Here is a 27588-nt window from a genome sequence, read left to right on the forward strand (position 1 = left end):
TCTCTTGTTTAATCCTTTCTAAACACCAGGAGCAAAATCAATCTTTGTAAGCTCCAAGCATTTAGTTCTGACACACAATAACAAAATATAAGCAAACAAAAGCCACATGAGCACAGGGGTGGTGCGGTAAACAGGTGGTTTAACTGATGACTAGAGTTACTAAAAGCTACAGTTCCATTAACAGTTAAATCATTTAGCAGAGACTTTTATCCAAAGCGACTCACAAATGAGGAAAAGCAAAAGCGATTTATCATTCGAGAGTCAACAATATTGGTGGTACCACAATATTGAATATAAAGAGCAAGTACAGACAACTATTACAAAACAGAGCAGAAGTGTAACTTTGGAAAAGTACATTTTTAATTAAATTGTTTATTAAATACTAAATACAAACAATTTTCATCTAAATATCCAGATAAGGAACAACAGGTGAATACTATTGTTATTGTTAATAGGAAGTGCCTTATCGATATAGATCTTAATTTGAGAAGAACCAGAGGATGAAACCTGTCACTTTTTACTTTGCCTGTCAGTCCTGCACTCTTTCTCTCTGAGCCAAATGTAATTTGTGTCTGAATTAACACGAGCATGCTGAACAGGGCAAAGGAGGCAGAGACGGTGTAATCTCTCCCTCTCTCTCACTCCGAGTCAGCCCACTGCACTGGACACACACACACACACACACACACACACACACACACACACACACACACACACACACACACACACACACACACACACACACACAATTTCATATGCATCCCTGTAGATGCTGTTGGCTTCTAGTCCACCTGCCAAGACTGTCTGCAGAGGCCCCCCAATTACAGTCTCTGAAATTCATCAGCCTTACACAGTGGTTTAAAACCCTGCAAGTTGCCTATAGACTAGTGTTGTCACGGTACCAAAATTTCAGTATTCGGTACCAATTCCAGTGAAAATCCACGGTTCTCGCTACCAATTTCGGTACCAAAGATTAAATTAGATTAAATTTACATATATTAAAGTGTATATCACGGTTACAAAGATGGAAACTGTAGTATTAAAAACGCTTTACAATAGGATTCCCTTTGTTAGATAACATTAGATAAAATGACCTAACAAACAATAGTTATATACTGTGGCATATATTCTCCTTGGGGTTAATTTAAAAATTTACCAATACATTTTTAAAATCTGTTGTTTTATCTGTTAACATTATTTAATGCACAATGAATGAAGTGAACAAACAGGTGTTTGTATTAAACATTCACAAACATTAATTAATGTGGTAAAAATATATTGTTCACTCAATGTGTTGATGTTATCAAACTATACAGGAGATAAAACGTGTTTTATTTAATCCAAAACTGCGTTCATATTTCATTTTAAAAGTTTTTTTTTTAAACCTGCAAAGAGTTATCCAGCCAAGAATAAGCCTAGAACTGCTTTTCTGATGGACTGATATCAATGACATAAATAGGGATGCACCGATACTGATACCAGTACTCGGGTGTCGGTCTGATACTATGCTCATGTACTCGTACTCGTAAAACTACCCCGATACAACGCACATACCACTTTAGAGGCTGTTCAGATCGCGTTTTTTGCGTGTGCAAAATTCGTTATTTCAAATGTAGGCTATGCCGCGGTGAGATGAAGACATCTCAACAGGAAATGTGACAAAAACCAACCGATCAGCTTCGCCATTTCCGTAACATCGAAAGCTCGGCCGAACAGCTGATCTTAGCTGTACAGGGCGGCTTTTTATTTCTCATCTCCATAAATATATCTAGTAGTAAAGCTAATGCAAGGGCTAGAAATCAATTAATTCTTTGCTGATACTTCCTTGTCATCATGGAGAGGGCAGTTCGCTTTCTTGCACACGCAAAAAAACACGCTATGTGAACGGCCCCTTATGGCAACATGACATTAGCCTAATCCAAAGTATTTCCGTATGTGGCTCTTTCCTCCTTTCTTGTCAACAAGTGGATTCAGAGCCACCACATTAGCAGCGCCGCCGGTCGCCATGTCTCAGTGTTTTTATGAAGAGGACGCACCTTTCGGACAGCGCATCAAGAACCGGATTAACCTGGTACTTAAGAAAAGCTGGTACCGTAACAGTTAAATTTTTTTAGTACCGATTTGGTATCGAAGTACCGGGTCTTTTGACAACACTACTATAGCCAGTGTTTTTGGGCATCACGGGCATGTCTGAACACACCCATGGAGGCCAAATCTGCCATCTTGGCACTAGACACGGCAACTAGTCAAACAATTTGGTAGGTTGTAGTGTTGGGCGATATGCTCCATTTTCATATCGTCCTATCGTCAGCCTGTTTTAATAATTTCTTGGGTCAAGAAAGAGTCAGGAGTCTGCAATATATATCCTCCTACCAGTGCTCTCTCTGTCTGGATGCACTTCACATATGCGCACCGCACTTCAATAAGCCCAAATAACGCGGGTTAATGTGTTTTAAATGCCGGGAGAAATCAGAGGCAAAAATCTAAAAGTCGATCGGTTATACTTAAACTCATGACTTGACTCTGATAAAGGAAAACGGGTTAATGCGTTTACATGACCACATGCATTGTCAGTTTATTCAGCATAATCAAGTTAATAACGTGCATGTAAACGTGCTCATTCCCTGAAAGTGAAAGCAGAAACGGACTGAGCTTTCGCTGCATTAACAGCGCGTTCTCTCAGAGACGACGGTGGATATAACGGTATAGCAACTATCTTAATTTACTGGCTTAATATTTCTCTTGTGGACTTACATTATTGACAGTAAAAAAATTAGAAGAATATTTCTTGTTAAACAAGTGTTTGAAGTTGCTTTTGATTTTCACAAATGGCAGAGTTGTACGTTCATGAACTAAAGACTTTTATTAGGCCTAGGCCTATATATAATTTTATTGATATTATTATTATCATTAATATTTTGTAACTATTGTTTTTAGTGTTATTAGTGTCATTAAATCTTTTGTTAATGTGCTACGGAAACAAAATACTGACGAACAACGATGCCGCGTCTTCATCTTGGCTCTGTATAAGAATGATGCGTCTGTTAAAAAAGCACTCTTGACAATTTGTGAATGGATCACCTTGCAATCAAATTTTGTTGTGGGATGTAGTTTTGATGTCTGTTTTAAAAACATTTTCTTTGAGGAGCTCTCATACGCGCGTGCCGGTGATGTCGCAAGCGTGGTTATGTGGTGATGTCGTTATGAATTTAGGCAACTAAGGCAAGGCAAATTAATTGTAGTTCCTAATTAATTTAATAACAATACTAGCTTAATAATAATAATAATAATAATAATAATGATTTTATACATTAATGGGAAAACAAGCCAATTATCGTATTGATATCGTCAAAGGTATCTGCCAGCTGCGATATTTCTGACTATCGTCGATACACGATACTATCGTCTATCGGCACAACCCTAGTAGGTTGAATTCTAATAATTATTTGTATAGCTTGTTTTAACTTTATTACGTTAGGTTTAAAACGCAGTTTTTGAGACCTAAACTGTGACATGACCAAGTCGCTTTTCCGACAATTGTAGAACGTTTTCCCTCTCCCGAATTCTGCAGAACAACTGACATTAAAAACTGCACTTCTGAGAGCACGCAGAAAATATGAAACATCTGCATGTACAAATGGCAATTAAGAACCAACGTCAGGGAAATGAAAAGGCGCGCATCTACAGAAAAGCATAAGTGGTAAATGAGGGATCTGTGTGCGGGCGGGCCTCCTCTGATGAATCAGTGAGCTTTTCAGAAACAGCTCGATGTCATTTGCGAGGCTCGATTGGAGTCCTTTGGCTTCAAAAGCCCCAGTAATAACCTGCAAATTAAAACTGGGGGCTTTAGTATGATCTCCAACCTACCAAACCTTCATATTGCCTCGCATAAAAAACACAGCTTTCCATCCCCCAATGAGCCCATCAGACAGGGAAGAAAATCACTGTGAAAAACCTTCAATAACAATCCCAGCATTAGACAGGAGACCCATCCGTTCTCAGTTCAAGGATGACTCTATTAATAGCTTGTTGCTTCGGTGAGCTGATTGCAGCAGAACAGCCGCGTCTCTGCCGTTAAGCGAGCCAGAACTCAGAGGTGACCACTTCCTGAATCTCAGAGAAGAGATCAGATGGTTCAACCACACACATATGGCCTGAATAATGCCATTATGCACCCATGAGAGAATTTAGCTGGAAAGGAACTGCCAGATCCCAGCACAATTTATGTGATGCAGATGTGTCTGTGTGCACTCATACAGGTGTTTGTATGGCATGCGAATGAAATTTCAATGTAACCAGCTAAATGAATCAGAATTATTCACAGAGCCCTGTGGCCACATACTCTACACCACAGACATACATATTCATAACAGTGTGTTTGGCCTGCAAAACACAGACACACACACAGACCGCAATGTTACAGCAGAAAGCAGTTTGTAGACGACAGGTGAAGTAATAGGATTTTGTCCAAGGAGAGAGGGAGCTAAACGTCTTGCTGAAACTCACTGGCAGCACTAGAGGAAAGACAAAGATAGAGCGAGAGAGGGGGAGGAAAACTGTCACTTCCATATAGACCTGGTCTGTCAGCCACCTTTTTTTCTCCCAGACATACCAGTCAGTCTATTCCATCTGAAAAGCTCAGGAGAGAGACTTACTGTATATAGACAGAGGTTTATAAACAAGGCTACTACTAGTACGTTTAGAGATACTTTGAAGGTCATGGCTTGACCCCGATGTTTGATCTAAGGTTAGATTCTTAAGATTGGCCGCACAACTGAGCACAAGCTCACAGATACACACTTGTAAACCAACAGTCACGTTCACAGGACAAGCTATTTTTATGAAATGGACATTTTGTGCTAAAGACAAAAGAACCAAGACCTAATTACTAATAAGTGTGAATTAGAATAGTGTTGAGAATACTAATAAAAAAAAAAAAAAAAAAAACAACAACAGTATAATATTATGAAATATTATTACAATTTAAAATAATGGTTCTCTTTAATATACTTTAAAATGTAATTTATTTTTGTGATGCAAAGCTGAATTTTCATCAGCAAGTACTCCAGTCTTTGGTGTCTTATGATCCTTCAGAAATCATGAAAAAGAACTGTATTTATTTAGAATAGAAATCTTTTGTAACAATATACACTACCGTTCAAAAGTTTGGGAACAATAACTTTTTTTTTAAAGAAATTAGTACTTTAATTCAACAAGGATGCGTTAAATTGATAAAAGGTGATGGTAACGATTTATATTGTTAGAAATGTTTTTATTTTGAATAAATGCTGTTTTTATGAATAAATGCTGTTAACGTTTTACTCAATGAATCCTGAAAAAAGTATTCCAAAAAAATATATTAAACAGCACAACTGTTTCCATCATTGATAATAACTGAGTATCAAATTATCATATTAGAATGATTTCTGAAGGATCATAAGACACCAAAGACTGGAGTACTTGCTGATGAAAATTCAGCTTTGCATCACAAAAATAAATTACATTTTAAAATATATTAAAAAAGAGAACCATTATTTTAAATTGTAATAATATTTCATAATATTACTGGTTTTTTTTTGTTTTTTTTTTACTGCAGGCTTGATGAGCATAAGAGACTTCTTTCAAAAACATTAAAAATAGTAATGTTTCCCAACTTTTGACTGGTACTGAATAAATAAATAAATAAATATATATATATATATATATATTCTTCACTGTGTTGTAATTCTATTTCTGAGAATCAGTTATAAAAAAAAAATTCTTGTATTTTCCATTTACTCCATTTTCCTTTCTATGGCTCCTTTATTTATTTTTTTCCTTATGTCCTTCAGAATTATGGAAATGTGAAAATTTCATATTTATAAATCACACACAAGTTTGTTTCACTATATGGGGCAACTGTGGCCTAATGTTAGAGAGTCTGACTTGTAACCCAAAGGTCTCAATACCGACAGGAAACAACTGAGGTGCCCTTGAGCAAGGCTGCCCACTGCTCAGGGTGTGTGTGTGTCCACGGTTTGGTGTGTGTGTGTGTGTGTGTGTCTGTGTGTCTGTGTGTGTGTGTGTGTTTCTGTGCGTTTCTGTGTGTGTGTTTCTGTGTGTGGTGTTACTCACTGCCCTAACTTGGATGGGTTAAATGCAGAGGACAAATTCCAAGTTTGGGTTACCATACTTGGCCTTCACTTCACTATATTAGTGAGGAGGACATTGCTTAGACTTAAATTGATTTTATATCAGGCCAATGATATTTTCGATCACCTAACTCAACCCCTACCCCTAAACCTACCCATCACATGTGCAAAACACTAGGTTTAAATAAACACATGTTTTGACTAATTAAGAAGCCTTTTTGTGAGGACCAATAAAATGTTTTGACTAGTCAATTGTCACAATACTTCACTATACAAGTGAGGACATTTGGCCGTCACAAGTATAGCCAAACCTGGACACACACACACACACACACACACACACACACACACACACACACACACACACACACACACACACACACACACACACACACACACACACACACACACACACACACACACACACACACACACACACACACACACACACACACAAGACCAGGACTGGGTCAGTTTACTCAAAGCAGAGTCTGTTTTCTGTTTATTCTCAAAGCAGTAAAGCGCGAACAGACGTTTAGTCTGGAATGAGGGGTCTGACATAGGCAAATGAGCCCACGTGTGTGGCTCTTCCTAGCATGCTTTTACCTCTCTAGTCCAGACTTCACTTTAAAATAACATTTTACAATATAAGTGCTAGAATCATGAATTGAGCTCAAAATGTAAAGCAAGCTCCCTTTCTTCCTGAACTGTAACTAGATCAGGTGTCAAACCGCAGTGTTTAAAATACAGCAAGTTTACAATATAAAACACCAATAAAATAATTTCATCCAACAGAGGAAACTGAGAAAGCATTATTTAAATATCAACCAATCATAGACACTTTATTCTCAATCAAGCTGCAGATTGGATGACCGAGACAACTCTCCTGTCTGAAAGAGCAAATCTGAGAGACTGTGACTGAAGTGCATGCTAGCATTGCCACACTCAATAAACTAGTAACGGCTATAATTATTCTTCCTTTTCCTGCGTGGTTAGAACATTCGGGTGAAAACGTCTATTTGTGTGTGTTTTGAAACAATGACTCATGCTAACCACCAGGGGGAAGAATAATTAGGCGAGACTTGCAGGGAACACAGTGAGAGAGAAACAGTTTTGAGGGGGTCAGCTGGGGATTCTAATGTACACTGGTGTGTGTGTGTGTGTGTCCCCTCCCACTTGCATTGCTCGAAACACACAAACAGTTACTCTCTATTTTCCATGGCATGATGGAGCTGTGGAGTTCATTCTATACTGGTCAGCCGTGTTTCCCAGTAGCTGTTCCTGCTATTCTGAGACGGAAGGTCACAAGAACACACTCCTAAGGTAGGAACACATCAAACCGACGCCAAAGACTGCTGATGAAAGCCAACCGTGTTGTCGCCTTGTGTCACCTGCGTCGGGGAAGAAAAATCTGCTTCAACACACCAACAGGACTACAGCCAACTATCAGCTAGCACGCGCGTTCTGCGCCTGCGTGTAAAGGAGATAACTGTCTATATAAGCAGATATATTTGTCTATTTTCATCATTCAAAAAGAGAAAGCAAAACCAAGACTGCAGGTATACAAACCATAAACAAAGCAGCACTTGCTTACCGTTTTAAATATATCAATCATGCAGATCCCGTTCTTTATCCCATTCCGCTCATGTTATTGTGAAAATATTTGCGCAGTGGAATGCTCAGGTAAGATGATGTAAAATTAGAACAGCCTTCTGTCTGTGCCGTCATGACTTCTTTGCTTGCTTTCATCACTTTGGTCGTATTCTCGTGCACTGACTCGTTTGCTAAATTGAACAGCCAATCAGAGTTCTCTCTGTCATAGACGGCCCGGTGCCAATTCTACATGTTGAATTGGCCAAAAAAAAAAAAAAAAACTGACGGTGCGGTGCCAACGGTGCAGAACAAAGCAAAAAATAAATAATAATAATAATTGTCGGCCGACACTCAAAAATGGCCCAACAGCCAACCGTCGGCTTAGTGTGTCCCTGGCTTTAAACACATACATATATGTATAAGGATGCATTAAATTGATTAATAGTGACAGTAAGGCATTTATAATGTTACAAAAGATTTCTATTTCAAATAAAAGCTGTTCTTTTGAACTTTTAATTCAATAAATCATGAAAAAAAAGAAAAATTATAAATGATTTTCATAAAATTAAGTAGTTATGTTTTCAACATTGATATTAGAATTTCTGAAGTATCTGTAGACTGGAGTAATTGCTGTTGAAAATTCAGATTTAACACGATATAGGGATAAACAGAAAAAAGTTATTTTAAATTGTAATATTTCACAATATTACCATTTTACTGTATTTTTAATCAAATAAATGCAGCCTTGGTGAGTGGCAAGAGACTTCTTTCAACCACCAAAACCAGCCCCATATCAGCCGATATTTGGCATTGTTTTAAACATCGGCCGATAAGTTTTTCTATTTAGCCGATGTGTTGGATGCGGGACTTTTATTTTTATGGCACTGAGAATGTAGGCTATAATTAAAGTATATATATTATATCGGCTTTATGTCGGCCACCCAGCTCTCTAAGATATTGGCATCGGCCACCAAAAAAACAATATCAGTCGACCACTAACGATAATCCTTTATACACAGAACTTTCCAGGTCATCCAGAGGTGAATATATTTCTCAAGTAAAGCAACAATCATTACACAAAGTGCTTAAAAGTAAAAGCCAATTTAAAAAAGTAACATTCTGCACAAAATAAAGATAAGCAGAGCAGTAGTCTCCATCATAATTAACTCTGCTTCAAACTCTGAGAAACCTGGGGTTACGTGTGTGCGTGCGTGTGTGTGGGGGGTCCGCTGGGACGGATGGGGTGGCCTTTATCGGGCCGTCAGAGGGAAAACGCATTTCATGCTCTGCTGGGCCCCCTTTTCTGTCTTCCCCTCTCCCTTGTCCACCTAGCAGAAGAATTAGGCAGCAAAATTGCTCCCTGTGTGACATGGCCATCAATGTGTGTGTTTGTGTCTGAGAATATGAGAGAAATGTCAAACAAGACCATCTAAACGTCAAGCTACATTATGTACGCTGGTGGAAACACTTCTCTTAAACTTCTCAAACGCACAACACAAGCTAAAAAGAACCTACTCTACTACTAGAGCATGGCCTGTGGCATTCCGGCACCATTCCCAGCTCCCTACCGGGGACTAATACTGGAAAAACTACCATTGCTGAACTAGCTTATGACAGGGAGTCCTTATTTACTCCCAAACGTCATGTTTTCACCAGGAGTAAATCTTCTCACTTATAGATTTCTTCAGACACTGTAACTGTCAATCACCCGTCACTATAGCAACAGTCAATCACTGTGCTTGATTCTAAAAGGATGGGTAACATCTAGAGTTGTCAAAGTACCGACTTCAGTACTGAAATTTAAAAATGTGACGATATCAGCATTTCCCTCTAGCATTTTAAATGTGCTGTTGAACAGAATCTTAAACACCTCTGATTGTTCATTGTGATGACATGCTCAACATATATATGTCTCTAATTGGCCATTGTGTTCACGCACTCAACATATATGTCTGTGATTGGCAACAACTCTTCAAAAACATTGTCTCTGACGCTCTTCACCAAGCGCTTACATAGAAAAACACAAGAGCGTTAAAAAGCAGGCGTCTATCAGCGGATCGCTAATAGATGATAAACCGCTGATAAACGGATCCGCTGATAGACGTCATTTTCAAACGCTCCTGTGTGTATCTGTGTAAGCGCTCGATGAAAAGCGGCAAAGACAACATGTTTTTGAAGAGTTGATCAGAGCACGTCGTCAACACAACGGCCAATCAGAGGTGTTTTTAAGAATCTGTTCAACAGCGCTCAAAATGCTAGAGGGAAATGCTGGTATCATCACATTTTTTAAATTTCAGTACCAACTTGGTACCGAAGTCAGTACTTTTGACAACTCTAGTGACATCATTTGACAGAAAAAATTACAAAGTAAGTGAGACTCACATCCGGATACTCTTTGACCGGTACAAAGAGTTTCTCCTGCAGATGTACGATGGGTCCCACTGGCTCTGGTAACTCCAGTGGGTGCTTGTCCACCAGACCGTTCACTGTGTCGTTATACATGTCTTTCCTCACTCTGGTTATCTCTGCAGGTAGACAAAAAAAGACAAACAGATCAGAAACGGCTGAATGAGAGAGGGGGGAAAAAAAGACAAAAAGGCATGAAATGCAACACTCCCTTCATTAACATGAGATTCTAGCGCATATCCCCCTAAATTCAGTTGCCAAATTGCATGGAAAAATTAAAAAAATTAAAATAATTTCACAGTAACAGGAATTTACATGCACATGTTGAGATCTTTTAAACAGAGACTCTTTCAAAGCTGCCAGCCTCAGATGAGGTTAAACTGCTGCTGCCAAAACATGATTAAGCTCAGGATGTCCATTCCTGTCACGCACACACACACACACACACCCTCCCCTCATGATCATTCCCTTCATCACACACACAGAGGCTGTGTTTTAAAAACTAGTGAGCTCAATGAGCTGATAGTTAGGGTTTGAATTCCAGATGGTGAAGCAAACACACCTGCCGGATAGAGAATTAAAAAGCTATACATTTTTTTTTTTTTTTAAATCTGATACTTGGAAAAGTGATGGAATGATTGTGACCTTTTGAAATGGATTGAGTATCAGGCATGTAAATACAATACTAGGTTTAGTCATGGTTGTTCAAAAACGTAAAATGAACTGTGTGCTATATTCCTAGCGTTTTGAAGTTATACGATAGCCTTGATTGATGAGCATGCAGGAATTCAAGTCTGCTGCTCTCAAATGTCATTCACCACTCTGCAAACTACAGTTCAAAAGTTTGGGGTCAGTAAGATTTATTTATTTATTTATTTATTTATTTATTTATTTATTTTTTAAGTCTTTTGAATATGCTCAGCAAGGCTACATTTAAAAAAAAAAATCTAAAATACAGTAATATTGTAAAATATTATGATTTAAAATAACCGTTTTCTATTTGTAATTTAATTCTTCAGTCACCAGCGTCCCATGATCCTTCAAAGATGATTCTAATATGTTGATTTGGTGCTCAAGAAACATTTCTCATTAACAATAACGCTGAAAACAGTTGCGCTGCTGAATATTTGTTTGTGGAAACAGTGATACATTTTTAGGATTCAGGACAGGTTTGAAAGATCAGTATTTTGAAGTATAATTTTGTTGTAAACATGTAAAAGTCTGTCACTTTTGATCTATGTAATGCATCCTTACTGAATAAAAGTTAATTTCTCTTAAAAGAAAAGAAAATTAGCATTTGGTCACAACTAGAATAGACAATTAAATCGCATTACAATTGAAATTATTAAAATGGCAAAATTCTCAAATATATAGTCTTCTGTATGTGCTGCAATTAGTTATGCTTGTTACTACACATACTTGAGCACTGACACATGTAGTCAGCTGTCTCAAAGCAATATCATGAAAAAAAGTGGGATCACAGCATCAATAGCGCTTACACACACTCTGACAAGATTGTTCAACAGCTAGGAAAGTGTAAGATCCATAAACAAGCAAAAATCCAGCAAACTGGATTTAATAAAAAAACAACTGGAAACTAACTGAAATTCACATTGGTTGATGGTCTACCTAAGAGTGTGTTAAAAGTTTTGGTCACACATATCTACTGATGCAAACCCTTGCATTTTTACCTCTATGGCAGTCCTTATTGAATTCAATGGATTTACAGCATTCTCTGATAAAGTGCAAACGAGTATGTGTAGGTGTCTTGAAGGTGACTGCAGAACTGACTTGAGGAGGCCTATAACACTGAAACTGCGTGTATTTGCGCATTTCATGGGGCCCCAGAATCCTGGAAGGGGGTTGAAGGGTGACGCAACACCCAGATCAGAACAGCAGCAGCTCTTGGACCATGTAAGGGTGAAACCTTTAACACAACGGATCTTGTCTCACACATGCAATGAGTCCCAGAGGAGGTGACACAATCGCTGCAAGTATATTAGTCACATTTACAAATTCAATCTATCTTTCTCTCTCGACCTGAGAGCAACCTCGTATTCCTCCACCCTTCTCTTTTTCCATCCCTCGGTCTCACCCTGTGTCTCTCCCTCCACCTTTCTCACACTAGAGAAGGAAGGATTTATCTCTGGTTCTCTGAAGTAAAAGTGCTGCATGTCTGCATGTTTAATATTCTTGGACTGCAAGAGAGTAGGTTAGAGTAAAAGCAGGAATTAAAAAATTTAAATATCCTCGACTGAACTAGAAATGTGTCATGAACGAAAACAAGTTCATTTAAATCTTCTCCCAGGCTCACACTGTACATCCCTGATCATGGGTCCTTTCAATATACATCAGAAATAAACAGTGTAAATGATAATCTACAGTGCACATTACTTCATTTGCAACATTTTATTTTTGCCAGTCTTCGTCTCACAGACATACATATACACACACACACACACACTCAAACCTCATCTAAAAGCACTCTTTTAGTGTGCACTTAAAAAAAAGCCAATGAAAAATAGAAACTAAAGTGTTTCTGTCCTTTGGCTGAACGAGAGAGGCACAGTGAAATGCCACATTACCATAAAGTAGCAGCAAGAGAGCAAGCGAGCGATAGAGCACATGCCATTAACAGGCACAAACTCTGAGGTGGGTCCTAATTTCAATGTCCAGGACGCTGGTAGCCTAATGGTTAAGTACCTTGTTTGCCAGCACAAAGGTCGCAGTTTAAACTCCACTAAGGGGTGAGGCAGGAATGTGGAGAAGTGGTGAGATCAGATCCGGGTCTATTAAGCAGGACACTGAGCCCCACAATCGCTCAGTGTTCAGGCTGCTGGTCTGGGGGTGCAATAGTTTACTTATTTGATTATTACTTTACTCATTTATTTGTTTATTTTAGTGGTCCAACGGATCACAAAACTTTGTTTTTGAGTCACAGACCGGATTGGCAAGAAAAAGGTTTTTCGGGGCAACATTGCTTTCCATTTATTACTTAAAGGGCACATTAAGTACTGCGATACCACAGAAAAAACTTCTTGCCTAACTAATAAAGTTCAAACATTATTAAAGGCAAGTGAACAGTCAGTAAAAAAATTAAGAACAAATATACAGATTACAAGCATAGATAAATACAATGCAACAAACTTAAAGTTACAAATAAAGTAAGGTCTAATTGTAGTATTTATTTCAGGTACCGAAATGTAACAATTACATGTAAAATAACTAGGGGTGTAACAGCAAAAAAAAAAAAAAAAAAAAAAAAAGAGGGTTTGGTACGTTTTTGACGTCACCGTTTGGTACAAACTAAACATAACACTGCTTTTTTTTATTAAACAGTGGTTTACTGAACAAATTGTGTCTGTCTTTATATTAATTCAGTTATAATATAAAGTTAAAGGATTAAAATAAATATCTCTGCTAATGCTGTAAAACTACATAGGGAGCCAAACAGAGCCCAAACAATCAGCCTAAATTAAGTTGCTATTCATTTTTAGATATAATAATCAACACTCAAATATTGTATGCAAACATGTAAACTGCACACAAGCACATTAAAAGGCATTAATTGTTTGAATTTCGTGATAAAATTTACATAATTTGAGTTTCAGTTTGGTTTGAATATCGTTACAGCCTTAAAAATAACACTATAGTGTTCGCTATATAAATTTATTATAAATGAATCTGTTAAAGCTGATGATTTGTTGTTTGATTAACATTGACAACCAACAGCAGGTATTTATAGGCTGCTGTCACTTTAAGACCTATTGCACAGATCCAATTTAATGATACACAATCTAAAACGCACCTGTGTGTGTGCGGCTGTGTGGTGATGAAGAAAAATGTCACATTGCATAGAAATATTTCAACCAAAAGGCGAGCCTGCGGATATCACACATGCAATTTACAAACTTTGCATGAGAGTTTTGCCGTTGAAGGAGTCTCAAACCAGACAATTATTCACCGAAAGTGAAAGCAAAAACTGACTGAGGTTTTGGCATCTAACTATTAATTCTCTGAGACAAGAGCTGAATTTACCTCAATGCTGATAACGGTATATCAATTATCTTAATTTATTGGCTTAATATTTCTCTTGTGAGAATGATAGTGATTACATGATCGTGAAAAAATGAGAATCCCTATTTCTTGTTAAACTAACTGTGTTTATAAGCTGCTTTTGATCTTCATTGATGACTGATTTTTATGCTGTGTAATATTAGGCCTATATAATTTTAGTAATATTAATATTAAGAATTATATTGTTTTGTAAATGTGCTATAGAAACAAAACGTTGACGAACAACAATGCAGTTTTTGCCTTGGCTCAAAAAAAAAGAAAAAAAAAAAGAATGGTGACAATTTGTGAATAGATCATCTTGCAATAACAAGAACAAGAACAAAAGAGAACATTCGCTGAACAAAAAGAACAAAAGAGAACATTCGCTGATCTAAGACTGCACAATATTAAAAAGCAAGGAGGAGAGACAGGCTTTAAAAAAACATAACAATCCTTGTCAAAACTGGTGAGAAGGTAAACAATGTTAAACATTCCGAGACCATAAAATGGAGGAATATCAGAACAGGCTATTTTCTTTTTCTCTCCTCTCTCCAGCCTTTTCACTGCCAATCCATCCATCAAAAGAACATTGAACATTCTGTCACCATTTACTCACCCTCATGTAATTTCAAACTACTTTCTCCAGATGAACAAGATATTTAAAAAAATAAAATAAAATAATAATAATAATATATATTATTATTATTATATATATATAATAATATATATATATTATATAAAAACAGTTTACATTTTCAACTTTCTTTATAGTGTAATGTTGCTGTTTGAGCATGAAAAATGTCAAATCACAAAGTCCACTCCAAAAGGGAGTTATCAGTAAGCACTTTCTGAACTCCCCGAAATGAGTTTTCTTCTAGGAATGTAAACGTCACAATATTCCTCATTTAAAGGTGCCGCAATAAAGTAAAATATGTGAAAAAGTGTTTTCTGAACATTCAAACTTTAAAACCTATTCTAGTAGACCACAAAAACAAATTCAAGACTTTGTAAAAGGGCATAATATGGACTCTAATATTCCATGCATTATGAAGAAAGGGAGAATGAAGCAGAGCGAACAGCAAGAGTTTAAAGAAACGGTGAGTTCACTGGAACTTTAGGAGATGCTATACAAAAGGATGGTGAGCGCTCAAAGCTCTTTAAGATTAAAATAAAAGAGAGGTGCTTGAGATGAAAGTCTGCTGATGTACATGTTTTTCCACTTTGAAGCAATGCACTTTAGCTATCATAAAGCACAGCTAGCCTCTGCAGCCACAAGATTCCTGCTTAATGCATTTGCAGCTTTATTCAACCTGCAAACGACTATCTCAACAGACAATATAGTTCTGCACTTAAAACTTTCAGACAGTGAAACAAGAGGATTCTTTTTTTTGGGGGGGGGGGGAGGGGGAGAAAACAGTATGCTCGAGATAGGGCCTTCAGTCTTATCAAATATCCACACCTTTTTTTAAGTGTAAAATCCTTTGCAATTCAGTATATTTCACTGCTGACGGCCAGCAGCTATAACTTCTTTCAGAAATGTTTGCTTCATGCATGAATTCTGTGAACTCAGCACTACATTTCATATTTTGGAGAGGAGAATATTTTCCCGCAGCATTAATGTGGCTCTTCCAGAGAAATACACTGTGGAGTTTAAACGAGATGCAACAGCTTGTCAAAAATCAGGTGATGGGAGCTTGTTTGCACACGTACAACATGCAAGAGATTCTCAATTTCCTTGAAGCAAATCCAAGTTTCCCATGTAATAAATAAAGAATTAAACACTTGATAGGGCAAAAACGTCATTAAGGAAATATGCTATACAAAGTAGGGGTGGGCGATATCTCGATATTTAAAATATATCTCGATATTTTTTAAATACGATATGGATTTTGCCATATCGTATATCTCGATATATTGTTTATATTTATAAAAATGTCGTTATTTCAAATGTAGGCGCGTTGCTCATGGCAAGCGCGCTCAATGTAAGAGACGCCGGCGCGACCACAACATTGCCCAACATCAAATGGCAAACGTAATGCAAGCGGAACGAAACTGCTTGTTATTATGTGGTTGAAGGACCGTTTATCAGTTTGGACCAGTGCAGCGCAAGCCAATCGTGATCATGCGACACTGTTACTACTCAGCGCTAATAAGAGATCCAGTAAAGAAAGCATTTGAATTCGCCACAGAAGTAATAACATCGCTGCTAGATCTAGTGAGAAACATTCACATTTCTCCGTTATTAACAGATCAAACAGCGCTGATGTGGAAACCAGGAGAAACATTGTGCCATGAATGAACTATAGTGTCCACAGATCAGCAACATTCACCATGGATTTACTGTAGTAACACTTACTGTAACCATGGAGGTTTGGCAGGAATAGTAGGCTATAATGCCTTCATGTAACATTACGTCGGTTTTATTTTGACATTATGAATACAATTGCCTCAAATGTTAATCTGAACTAAAATAAACCTTTATTTATAACTACTACAATATTACATTACATTTTTTCCAAGGAGCTGTTTTGTTTTATATGCTCCTAGAGTCAATTATAGCTCCAGAATTGCTCAAAGTAAAAAAATATCATACTTGATGATGTTAGTTTTAATTATATATAAAAAGAAAAAAAAATATATATATTATTTAAAAATGTTGCAGAAGCACTTGTTCCTATGTGAACTGTAAAAAAAGACTGTGGTATTTGGCATATTTGTTTTTGCAGTAGTTTTTGGGGGGTTCTTTTTCCTGTAAAGATATAGAGATATATATCATATATCGAGATATAGCAAAATATATCGAGATATATTTTTTGCTCCATATCGCCCAGCCCTAATACAAAGAATAAAAATATAAAATATATAAGAATAATTATATAATAAGAATATAGTATATAAACAACAAGGTTCTGTATGTTTGTGTCCATTCCTACAAGGAAATAACTGGAGAGAGAAAAAACATGATAGAATCGAGAAACATGCATTATAATCTAGAGAAGTAGTATATAAAAAGTAAACTACTAGGCTAATCAAATATTACCAGCATTGTCTGGTCTCGGGGTAATTAACGTTTTTTTTTTTTTTTTGGTTTGTTTTATTGCAGCTTCTTTCCTTTAAATCAGGGTTTCTCAAACTCGGTCATGGAGGGCCACTGTCCTGCACAGTTTAGCTCCAACCCTGATCAAACACACCTGAGCAAGCTAATCAATGTCTTCAGGATCACTAGAAACTCGCAGCTAGGTGTGTTTGATCAGGGTTGGAGCTAAACTGTGCAGGACAGTGGCCCTCCAGGACAGAGTTTGAGAAACCCTGCTTTACATGACTATAGGCCTAAAGTAAAAACTACTCAGAGAATCACATTTTCGCAGAGACTGTCCTCGTAAATATTAGAGCTGAGTTTCATAAATAAACATTCATTATTTTGGGCAGTGCCTCAGCTCCCTGTCAGGAGACAAAAAAAGAAAACAGGAATTTAGCTTCTGAGAAAGAGAAAGGGAGAGGTGAAAAAGTCAAACAGAGAATAAAAATATATAAATCTATCTCATTCAGAGCTTGCATGGTTGGTGCCACCAAGCACCAAGTCAAATGTAATCAATGAGCAGAGACCAAACTACAACACTCCCAATGAATCCTACAAAATTTATTGAAATGAATTGAACAATTCTGGTTCCATTTCCACTAAGATTTATTTAATATTTTTCACTGATTCAAATCATTAACTCATAAGTTTGACAATGATTGCAATAAATCTTAAAGAGACAATTAATAAAAAAATAAAAATAAAAAAAAAGGAAATTGTCATATTCTGCCCTCACGTCGTACCAAACCTGCATGACTTTTTTTCATCTGTGGAACACAAAAGTAGATATTTTGAAAAATGTTGGTAAAGTTTTGGTTGCCTTTGACTTCAATTGTAGGCACAAAAAAACCCCCTAAGATTTCAAAAAATATTGTTTTACATTAACCAGAAGAAAGATAGTAATACAGACTTCGAATGACATGAGGTTGTTGAGTAAATGATAACAGTATTTACATTTTTGGGTAACTTCTACCTTTAAGTTTTTATATTAGATGTTTAAGTGAACCGAACATCATAATCAGTTAGGTGCAGAGTTTTTTTTTAATTTTATTTTATACTGAATAAGATCCAGTTCTAAATTCCCAATCCTAATGTGACCCTTGCAGCCAGTGCCCGATTTGGAACTGTGCAGGGTAATATCTGTAACGTGTCACATTGTAATTGTTCAGCTCAATTCAGTGGAAATGAAGGCCGATTCTGAGAGATCCCCTGGATGAGCACCAGCATCAGTTCAGTGTAAAAGGGTAAGTAAAGGCGGTGGTGGGGGCTCTCAAATAAGCACACGTTTACTGAACACCATACAATGCATAAGAGGCCGGTTAGTAAAGTTTAAACACACACAATTCATTAAGTAAAAGACCCTTAAACACTAAGATTTAAAAAGCAGACACTACAAAACTAAAAAAAAAGTCCCACAGTCGCAATTTGATGTGGAAATTGAGCCCTTCAGTTTAGGCCAGATATTGCATGGAAACAGAGATGGATCCAAGTGTGTCTGCCGTCCTCACCAGCCATGAGGAAACACATCAACTGTATTAGAAACTGCAACACGTCATCAGATGGAGAGGAAGGAAGGAAAAAAGTCATTCCCTAGGCAGAAGATAATTTCAGAGATCACCAACATGTCCAACAACCAACAGGTCACAAAGAGTAGAGATCCCTGCCAACAAAAACAGGTGTTTCTCAGTTATATTATATCAGAAAGGCTGAGGATTAAAAGATTAGAATGCTGGACATTTGTACTAGAATGAACCTGATCCCTGACCAACCCACACTCCGATCTCTCTATCTTCTCCCTGCGCATTCCCAGATTGTCCTGCTGCAGTCCGGGTTTCCGCAGAGCCATTATGAGGAGCTAAATTTAGCAGGGAGGCTTGTCACACTTGATGATATGGTGCAGGGTTATAGAGTAGAGCTGTTAGGGAGGGGGTGGGTTTGGGTTATCATTCAGGACGAGAGCACAACAGTTACTGCGGTGGTTTAATGGCTGCCCAGCAGGGCGCAGGGTCTAACCACAGCCTGTAGATTACTCTTATACCCAACCCACATGCTATATACAGGGAATCCAACAGCGTCAAGAAGCCTCTGGTCACAAGAAGAGGCTGGTTACAGCTGGTCTGTTCAGAGGCAGGTGAGTTTGGGACACTGGGGAACAAAAGAACTGACACAGCGCAGCCGATCCAGCCAAATACACATGAATGCACAAGTGTTTCCTGTATCGCTACTCAGCCACAGTGCTGCTATTAAAATCACCACAGCAAAAAAATTATTTTGAGAATTGAGTTTCTAGTCTAAATCGAATGCGATTAAATAGACTGAATGAATATCATGAAATAACACCAAAAATATAAATAAACACCACGCCTATCTATTGCATTATGTTTAGTGGATGCATGACCAACAAATATTCACCGTGAACACAGTCTGATTTATGAACAAATAACTCTTAAGGGTTTGTTTGAATCTATAAAAAAAAAGTTTGACTCAAAACAATCAGTCAAGTCAAGTCATCTTCATTTATAGCTAGAGCTTTTAACAATGTAGATTGTTTCAAAGCACCTTTACAGAGATAAGCGTATAATTTAAGGTAACAGAGATTGTTTAGGCTTTATAGCGGTTCTTTGTAGCGGTTCTGTTATTTTCCAGCTAAAGTTAGTTTTATAAATCTGTGCTCTCCAGGGCTTTTCAGCAGTGTCAAAATAACTCAAATTCCAAATAGCAGCAAATATAGATGTCAAGTATCTATTGGTCGACCAACACAAAATAGTATTGTTTTGTTTGAATGTAGTTGAGAATAAACATGCAGGACGTGTAAAAACAGTTTGCAGGAGAACACAATTTCAACAAAATCAGCAACAACAACAACCAACCTACTAAGTTACAACAACTTTACTATCCAAGAACTGCAAGTAAACCTCAGCCAACAGACATACCAAGACACTTTAATCTCTCTCTCTCGCTCACACGCACATAGGCAGAGCAGATGTTTCTGGAATTAAACAGGTTGCAGTAGTGAGATAAGAAAAACTGATTATACTATTTACAAATTTACAGATAATTCACTCCATTTGCCATATGACTTGTTGACTGTACTCCATCTGTGCGCACACACACACCAACACATGCATAACCAAACAACGACACTTCAGTAGGATGTGGATCGGAGGAATAACAGGAAGTAAATGGAGGATTCTGAACTTGTGCAGAAAGGAAAAGCCATCAATGTTTTAACAGACCTTCAACAGTGTGCAAGACTTCCTGAGAGTGTGTGACTGCTCATCTGTATGAGATACATACCATCTCAGGTCAGCCACAGGTTACATGTGAAACGTTGTTTTTTTTTCTTTTGTTTTTTTTGCAGATGATCAAGTTGGGCAATGGGCATTAATTATCTATTAATTTTGCAAGAATGCTTTCACTGGCCACAGAGAGAGAGAGAGAGAGAGAGAGAGAGAGAGAGAGAGAGAGAGAGAGAGAGAGAGAGAGAGAGAGAGAGAGAGAGAGAGAGAGAGAGAGAGAGAGAGAGAGAGAGAGAGAGAGAGAGAGAGAGAGAGAGAGAGAGAGAGAGAGAGAGAGAGAGAGAGAGAGAGAGAGAGAGAGAGAGAGAGAGAGAGAGAGAGAGAGAGAGAGAGAGAGAGAGAGAGAGAGAATGCAGTAAACTTGCTGAACAATGACAGGAAGAACTGAATGCTAAAGCAGGAAGGAAGGAACCAGTCAGTAAATGTGCTAAGAGCAGATAACTAAACACCTCCTTCCTCCTGGACAGGACACCCGCCCTGTCCTCCTGAAACATGGTAACAAACCTGCTTAGTATGACAAACCAAAAACAAACAAGAACAAACTGAACATCTTTGTTCCCTTCTCCATTTAAAACCAAACTTATTCAAAGCATCTTTAAAATAACTTGCTGTGGTGTCCAAAACACCAATATTAGCACTAATCACCAGTGGTGTAAAGGAGGGCAGAACTGATCTGATTCTGTGGTTTCGTCTCTGATGTGAGTGGACAAAAGCTAACACTGGCGAAAACCGCCGGCTTGTGCGTCTGCATTGAACTACTCTTCCTTTTCATCATCTCTTCTTTTTTCCTGTCCTCTATTAGCACGAGATGGAGTGGCAGAGCTGCATTCCTCTGCTTTTAATTAGCAGGAAATGAGGGCAGCCAATGACAAGGACCATTTACACCAGTGAACGAGGGAGAAGAGAGAGTGAGTGAGATCTCAAGGTGCTAGTTTTACTATGTAACCGATCTCATAAGAGATGCCTGGGGACACAGGATGGCAGACAACACGAAGTGCCATCCTTCACGGGAGTAGTAATGACAGCAAAGCACTCTGGTTAACAGCACCACAACAACAGAAGCTCCCAGACAAGCCTGAGCACAACCATGTACGACAGGAAGGAGACTGTCTGCCAGTCTTGAAGACATGTTACTTATGTTAAAATCACATGTTAAGTGATAGAGGACTATATTACAGAACTTATTTCTCACTCTGTCACTCTTGTGGGTGATTTTAATATTTAGGTATCCTGGGCCACCCATATCACAAGACGAAACCTGTAATAATAGCGATATGGTATATTTATCAAGAAACTTTCCAGTCATGCAGTGCAGATCAGCAGATGAGATGTGTAAAACCAGTTCATTGGCATTCTGAAGTGAAACTCTGCTTCAAAATCCAAGGACCAATCAGAAAGAGGAGCTACCTGGAGGTTCAGTCATTAATATTAGGTTGCCTACGGCAACTAGGGTAAAACAAATATTTGCAGAAATTCTGTGCATGTGTGGGAGAGGGAGTGAGGGGAAATGTGAACTGATTAAAACTCCAGCGTTAGATGGACAACAGTAAGATGTGATTCTGCTCTTCACACACATTCATATATGTGAAGAAAAATGAAGCGCACAAGAAAAAAAACATTAAAATAGAGTCACAATGTTGTGACCCAACAGCTGTCACAATGAGTTTTGTCCACCACAAGCTTTCAGCTGATGGTTTTAAGGACAGGAACTGAAGGATGCAGAGAGAATGAAAAGAAAGTTTAGCATAGTAAAGCAGCGTCCACATGGGATTCTTGACTAATGCAAACAGACAGACTCTCTTATAGACTTTATATGAGAGCAACAGTCTTTAGTTAAAGAGAGGAGATGCAGGCCTCTGGCAAAGAAAGAGAGAAAAGTAGGGAGAAACAGAAAAGACACCTGGTAGAGATCTGTCTGTGACGCATAGGAACAACTGCGACTAAGGCTCAAAATATTCTACGCAACTCTAGACCCAAAAATGGGTTGCATGGTTGTTTTTGATAGAGTTGTGGACAGAAGTGAAAACATTGCTAAATGAAAATAAAACTAACCACATGATGCTTAAAGTAAAATACATGCAGGTAACTTTTAAACTGGAGTTAACTTGTTGACCCGAATTGGTGACAAGTGGCTCAACCATAAGTTTATCAAGCGACGAGAATACTGTGTGTGAGCAAAAAACAAACAAAAATAATGACTTTCTTCAACTATTAATTTTCTTCTGTGTGGGCCTTCTTCGTAGTGTAACAGCGCAGCGCTTCTGTGTTGTACATCAGCACGTAGGCTCACTATTGGCCGACGCTGGTCGTGCGTGATGCTGGCTGCAGTTACACTACATGAACTCACTCAGAGGCCCACACAGAATAAAATGATAGTTAAATAAAGTCATTATTTTTTTTTATTTTTTTTTTCGCACAAAGTATTCTCGTCGCTTGATAAACTTATGGTTGAGCCACTGTAGTCACTTGGACTATTTTAAACATTGTCTTTACTAACTTTCTAGGCTGGCAAGTTTCGATTTCATAGAAGCCTATGGAGGAGTGAGACAGCTCTCAGATTTAAATCAAAAATATCTTAATTTGTGTTCCAAAGATGAACGAAAGTCTTACGGGGTTGGAATGACATGAGGGTGAGTAATTACTGACAGAATTTTCATTTTTGGATGAACTAACCCTTTAATCAGAAATGATCACACATCCAACCAGACTGCAAATTCATCGGTTACTTTGTAGAAGCTAGGCAAATTATGTGGATGCCAACATGGACATGTCCATCATCCTCAAACCATAAACAAAATTACACATTAAGGTTTTTTTTTTTTAAAGGGCAAATCAAATACAACAAATATTAACAAATCACACTCTGCTGTTTTGCATCCATTTGTAAAATGTTATGTTATTCAAAGTGTTGGGTCAATGGCCCCATGTAAACTACTGTTCAAACGTTTGGGTCGTTACTTTTTTTGTTTTTGAAAGAAGCTTCTTATGCTCAACAAGGCTACATTTATTTGATCAAAAATACAGAAAAAGAAAAGAAAAGATGATGATGAAAAGCTGAATTTTCAGCAGCCATTACTTCAGTCTTCAGTGGCACATGATCCTTCAGAAATATTCTAATATTCTGAAAATATTGCTTTGGTGCTCATGAAACATTTATTATTATGATCAATATCAATGTTGAAAACTCTGCTTAATATTTTTGTGGAAACCGTGACATTTCTTTACTACAAATTTCTGATGGATAGAAAGTTAAAAAGAACAGCATTTATTTGAAGCAGCAATCTCTCTTTACATTATAAATGTCACTTTCTTTACATTAGTCACTTTTGATCAAAATGATGCATCCAAGCATTTCTTTAAAACATTTTTTGTAATGATAGTGTACTACACGGCACTGTTAATATTATATTAATCAATTTAATTTTATAGTAATTTTTGTGTAATTTTCTTACTGTTTTCAGACACTTTACATTCAATGTGAAACCTGGATCCTGAAGCAAAACCATTTTGCAAGGTTCACCTTTAGGAAACAATCAAAAGTTTTCAAACTTTTTAATACCAAGGACATACAAACACTGACCATATTGTGAGGGATTTCCTTCCTAAATATCAAGGCAGCCACATATTTTTACGTAGACAGACCCATTTAAATTGTATAAAAAGAGCGAAATGTTCATTTAAATTCTCAAATCAAATGTATTTTATAGAACTCTTCATGATATAATTCTGGAACTTATTTTTTTGTGTGTGTGTGTGTGTGTGTGTGTGTGTGTGTGTGTGTGTGTGTGTGTGTGTGTGTGTGTGTGTGTGTGTGTGTGTGTGTGTCAAATTTCACCACCCCCAGGCCCAAGTCTGAGAATCTTGCACAGTTAGTTGGCTAAACTGTAGCACTGTTTATTGTTAGCTAGTATAGCTACCTGAACAACATCCATTTATTTGTTCAGTCAACTGAAGGTCTGTGGTCTGTTAACTACATCAGGATGGCTAAGAATGCAATTGTGTCCGTATACACGTGTAGAAAGCGTTTATGGCTTCCTTTTACTGCAACAGGCTTATCTAAACCACTTCAATCATAAAGCCAAATTCATTTATGATCTCGATCAACGCTTTGTGTGGCTACTGTTGTGAGGCTTTCTGAACGTTTAAAGAGTGAAAGAATGCAATGCCTCACACAATCAGCATTGTGCTGGTCACACCGGGTGCAAAAAAGGCTCAAACAGGAAACTGTAACCGAGGTCACATCCCGTATGCCAAAGCAGTGATGTCATGTGTGTATGAGAGGGTTATGTTGAACGCATAATGCTTCATTGTTCGACTGCAGACGTGTCTGTGAGCCCACCCCGCTCCATGCAGGCTGACCTCATTCACAACATACCATTTGTCTTTCCATGTCTCTTTCTCGCTATTTTCTGCCACCCGGTTCTGTTCGACCCTGCCATCGCTCTCTCTGTGCACACAATCAATCTGTTGACCCCACTAGCATGCTAAACCTTCTCACAAAGTGCAGTCATGACATGGTCTTTTTTTGTACACGTTTAAGAGCTAATTAAGCACAAATGCAGCAGTGTAACGAGGAGCTAGCAGAAAAAGACAAAGCTTTGTGCAGCACGAGGGGACGACAGTGGCTTCTCTGTTGCGTTTGACAGCGGGATTGATGGAGGCAGATATAACATCCACAGTGAAACAAACCTCACACACACAGTTGGCTGTAGTGGAATGTTAAAATTACAACAGGTGACTAAGCTTCAGTGAATGCTTTCAGTTTAGCCTTTAGAACACACACACACAGACAAAACTACAAAAGCTTACACAAACACACACACAAGTAGAGTCATCTGCCCAGAGTAAAACAGCTGTTTGCGTTTGTTAAGTGCTTTATAAATAGTCAATGGTTTGTTCTAGAATGTTGGTCTTGGTTCACAATGTCAACAGGATTTTCAGAACAAACAAAAGGTGAAAAATTAGGAATTTCCCTTGCAGTGATTTTAAGTGTCTCAACATCGCGATACGATTGCCTTTTTTATTTTATTCAAATATAAACATTCATGTTTGTTTGACGTGCGAGAGCCAAATGGGTTCATTCTCGTGTTATGCAGCACGTTTGAGCTTTCGCAAGAACCAATGACGTTTGTTCTCGCTTGTCAAGCAGGTAAGGTTGAGCTTCTGTATGTTTGCTGATGAAAGATTATATGTCAATAGAAACTTAAATTTAATCTGTTCATCATATAAAGCGATCTTGTCTCTTCAGAAAATTTGGACAAAACCGCTCAATTTATCTGGATTAGGTTTATGATGTTTTTATAAACTTTTTGAAGCATCAAAGTGGTAGTTGCATAGCTGTCAATGGAGAGTACAAAACTGGCTCATATTTCATTAAAAAAATCTTCATTTGTGTTCTGAAGATGAACGAAAGTCTTGCGGGTTTAGAACACCACAAGGTTGAGTAAATTAAAAAAAATTCGGGTGAACTATTTAAACAAAGAGCTAAATATACGGGCCAGAAAATAGAAGACATGAGATACTAATACATAACTATTGCAACAAACGAGGACATAATCAGTAACCAATGAAACTCAAGCTAAACAGAGCGGAGAAACAGGGACTAAAGGAAACAGAACAAAATGTTAAAATAAGGGCCCACATTACAGAAAAATAAGCTTGTTGGGCTATTGTTATGTATAACAGTTATTTCCGATCCTCGAATCGGACTGGACTAAAGGCTAATAGTAATCGTAAAGGACAATAGTATCCAGCATCAGCACTGCTTGTCCCTGCGTGTTCTAGACAGGCTCTCAGTCAGTGCAGGTTACATTGTTATGCCACTAGGTGGCGGCAAAGAACCGTCTTTGAGTGAGTCATTAAACCGTTCATTCAACTAATATGTTCAAAAACGCAGATTCATTCTTTAATAAAAACATGGTGTTGAAATTATTCTTACTTTGAGCTCCACATTACAAGGCTCTACCGACCAGCAATGCATTGCCGGGAAACACTGGAGGCCATGTTTCACTGCATTGAGACCATTCCATTGATCAATGCACTGACCAGCGCTGACGGTATTCATAGGAAATACCTTTAAACGTTAAAAGAATGCTATGACAAAGATCGCTTTCCTCTTTGGACATGGCAATTAGCAAACGTATTTATTTCACGAATATATTCTTGACCTGAAGGACAGGCGCAGGTAATCGCACACGCTCAGTTGATCGCTCATCACTCAATCTCTCTCTCTCTGTTTACTAGGCTTGTTTAACCCTCATGTGGTGTTCGGGTCATTTTGACCCGGAGAAGATTTTCTTTTTCCTGAAAATACTAGTTAATGTTATCGCTTTGTACTGAAACTTAGTGACTTTATTCACAAATGGTATAACTACTTCTGAAATGTTTTGTGACAATTTTATTAATTTTTTAGGGGGAGTTTTGTCACCTTGTCACTCTTGTGGTGGTCCCGGTCAAAAATGACCGGACTACAAAAAATAGCTTATAAATCAGTTGTTATGCTATATTATCACCCGATATTGGATTCAATCTTTTTGTCAACTTGTTCTCTTTCAATTAGGACTGGTTTTATATTTCTATTTGCATCTGATTAATCGTAGGCCTCATTTATTTGAGAGTAGGCATCTAATTTTTTGAGTAAAAAAAACATTATTTTTGAATAATTTTGGAAATTTTAAATAAATTCTGAAGAAAATTGCCACTGTTGATCACACTAGTCTACTTTAATATTTAACCAGGAATTTTGTTTTGAAAAACTTTTATTTTGTACAAAATGGCACATTGTTACACTTGTGGTGTTCCCGGTCAAAAATGACCGGACTACAATAAATAGCTTATAAATCAATCATTATGCAATATTATCACCCAATATTGGATTCAATCTTTTTGTCCACTTGTTCTCTTTCAATTAGGACTGGTTTTATATTTCTATTTGCATCTGATTAATTGTAGGCCTCATTTATTTGAGAGAAGGCATCTCAATTTTTGAGTAAAAAAAACATTATTTTTGAATAATTTAGGGAAA

General features: G+C 37.6%; 1 protein-coding gene across 4 annotated transcripts in view; it reads right to left on the reverse strand.

Annotated features, from left to right (window-relative positions):
* Positions 1-27588, reverse strand: part of qkia (QKI, KH domain containing, RNA binding a) — a 77561-nt gene that overhangs the window by 41202 nt on the left and 8771 nt on the right. For all 4 annotated transcript variants that reach the window (XM_081347761.1, XM_081347759.1, XM_081347760.1 and 1 more), the window contains exon 2: positions 10107-10249. In XM_081347761.1, the coding sequence (XP_081203887.1) occupies positions 10107-10249 (143 nt within the window). The remainder of the gene's footprint in view (positions 1-10106; positions 10250-27588) is intronic.

The sequence above is a fragment of the Scardinius erythrophthalmus genome, assembly GCF_964197995.2.
Source record: "Scardinius erythrophthalmus genome assembly, chromosome: 19".
NCBI classification, from domain to species: domain Eukaryota; kingdom Metazoa; phylum Chordata; class Actinopteri; order Cypriniformes; family Leuciscidae; genus Scardinius; species Scardinius erythrophthalmus.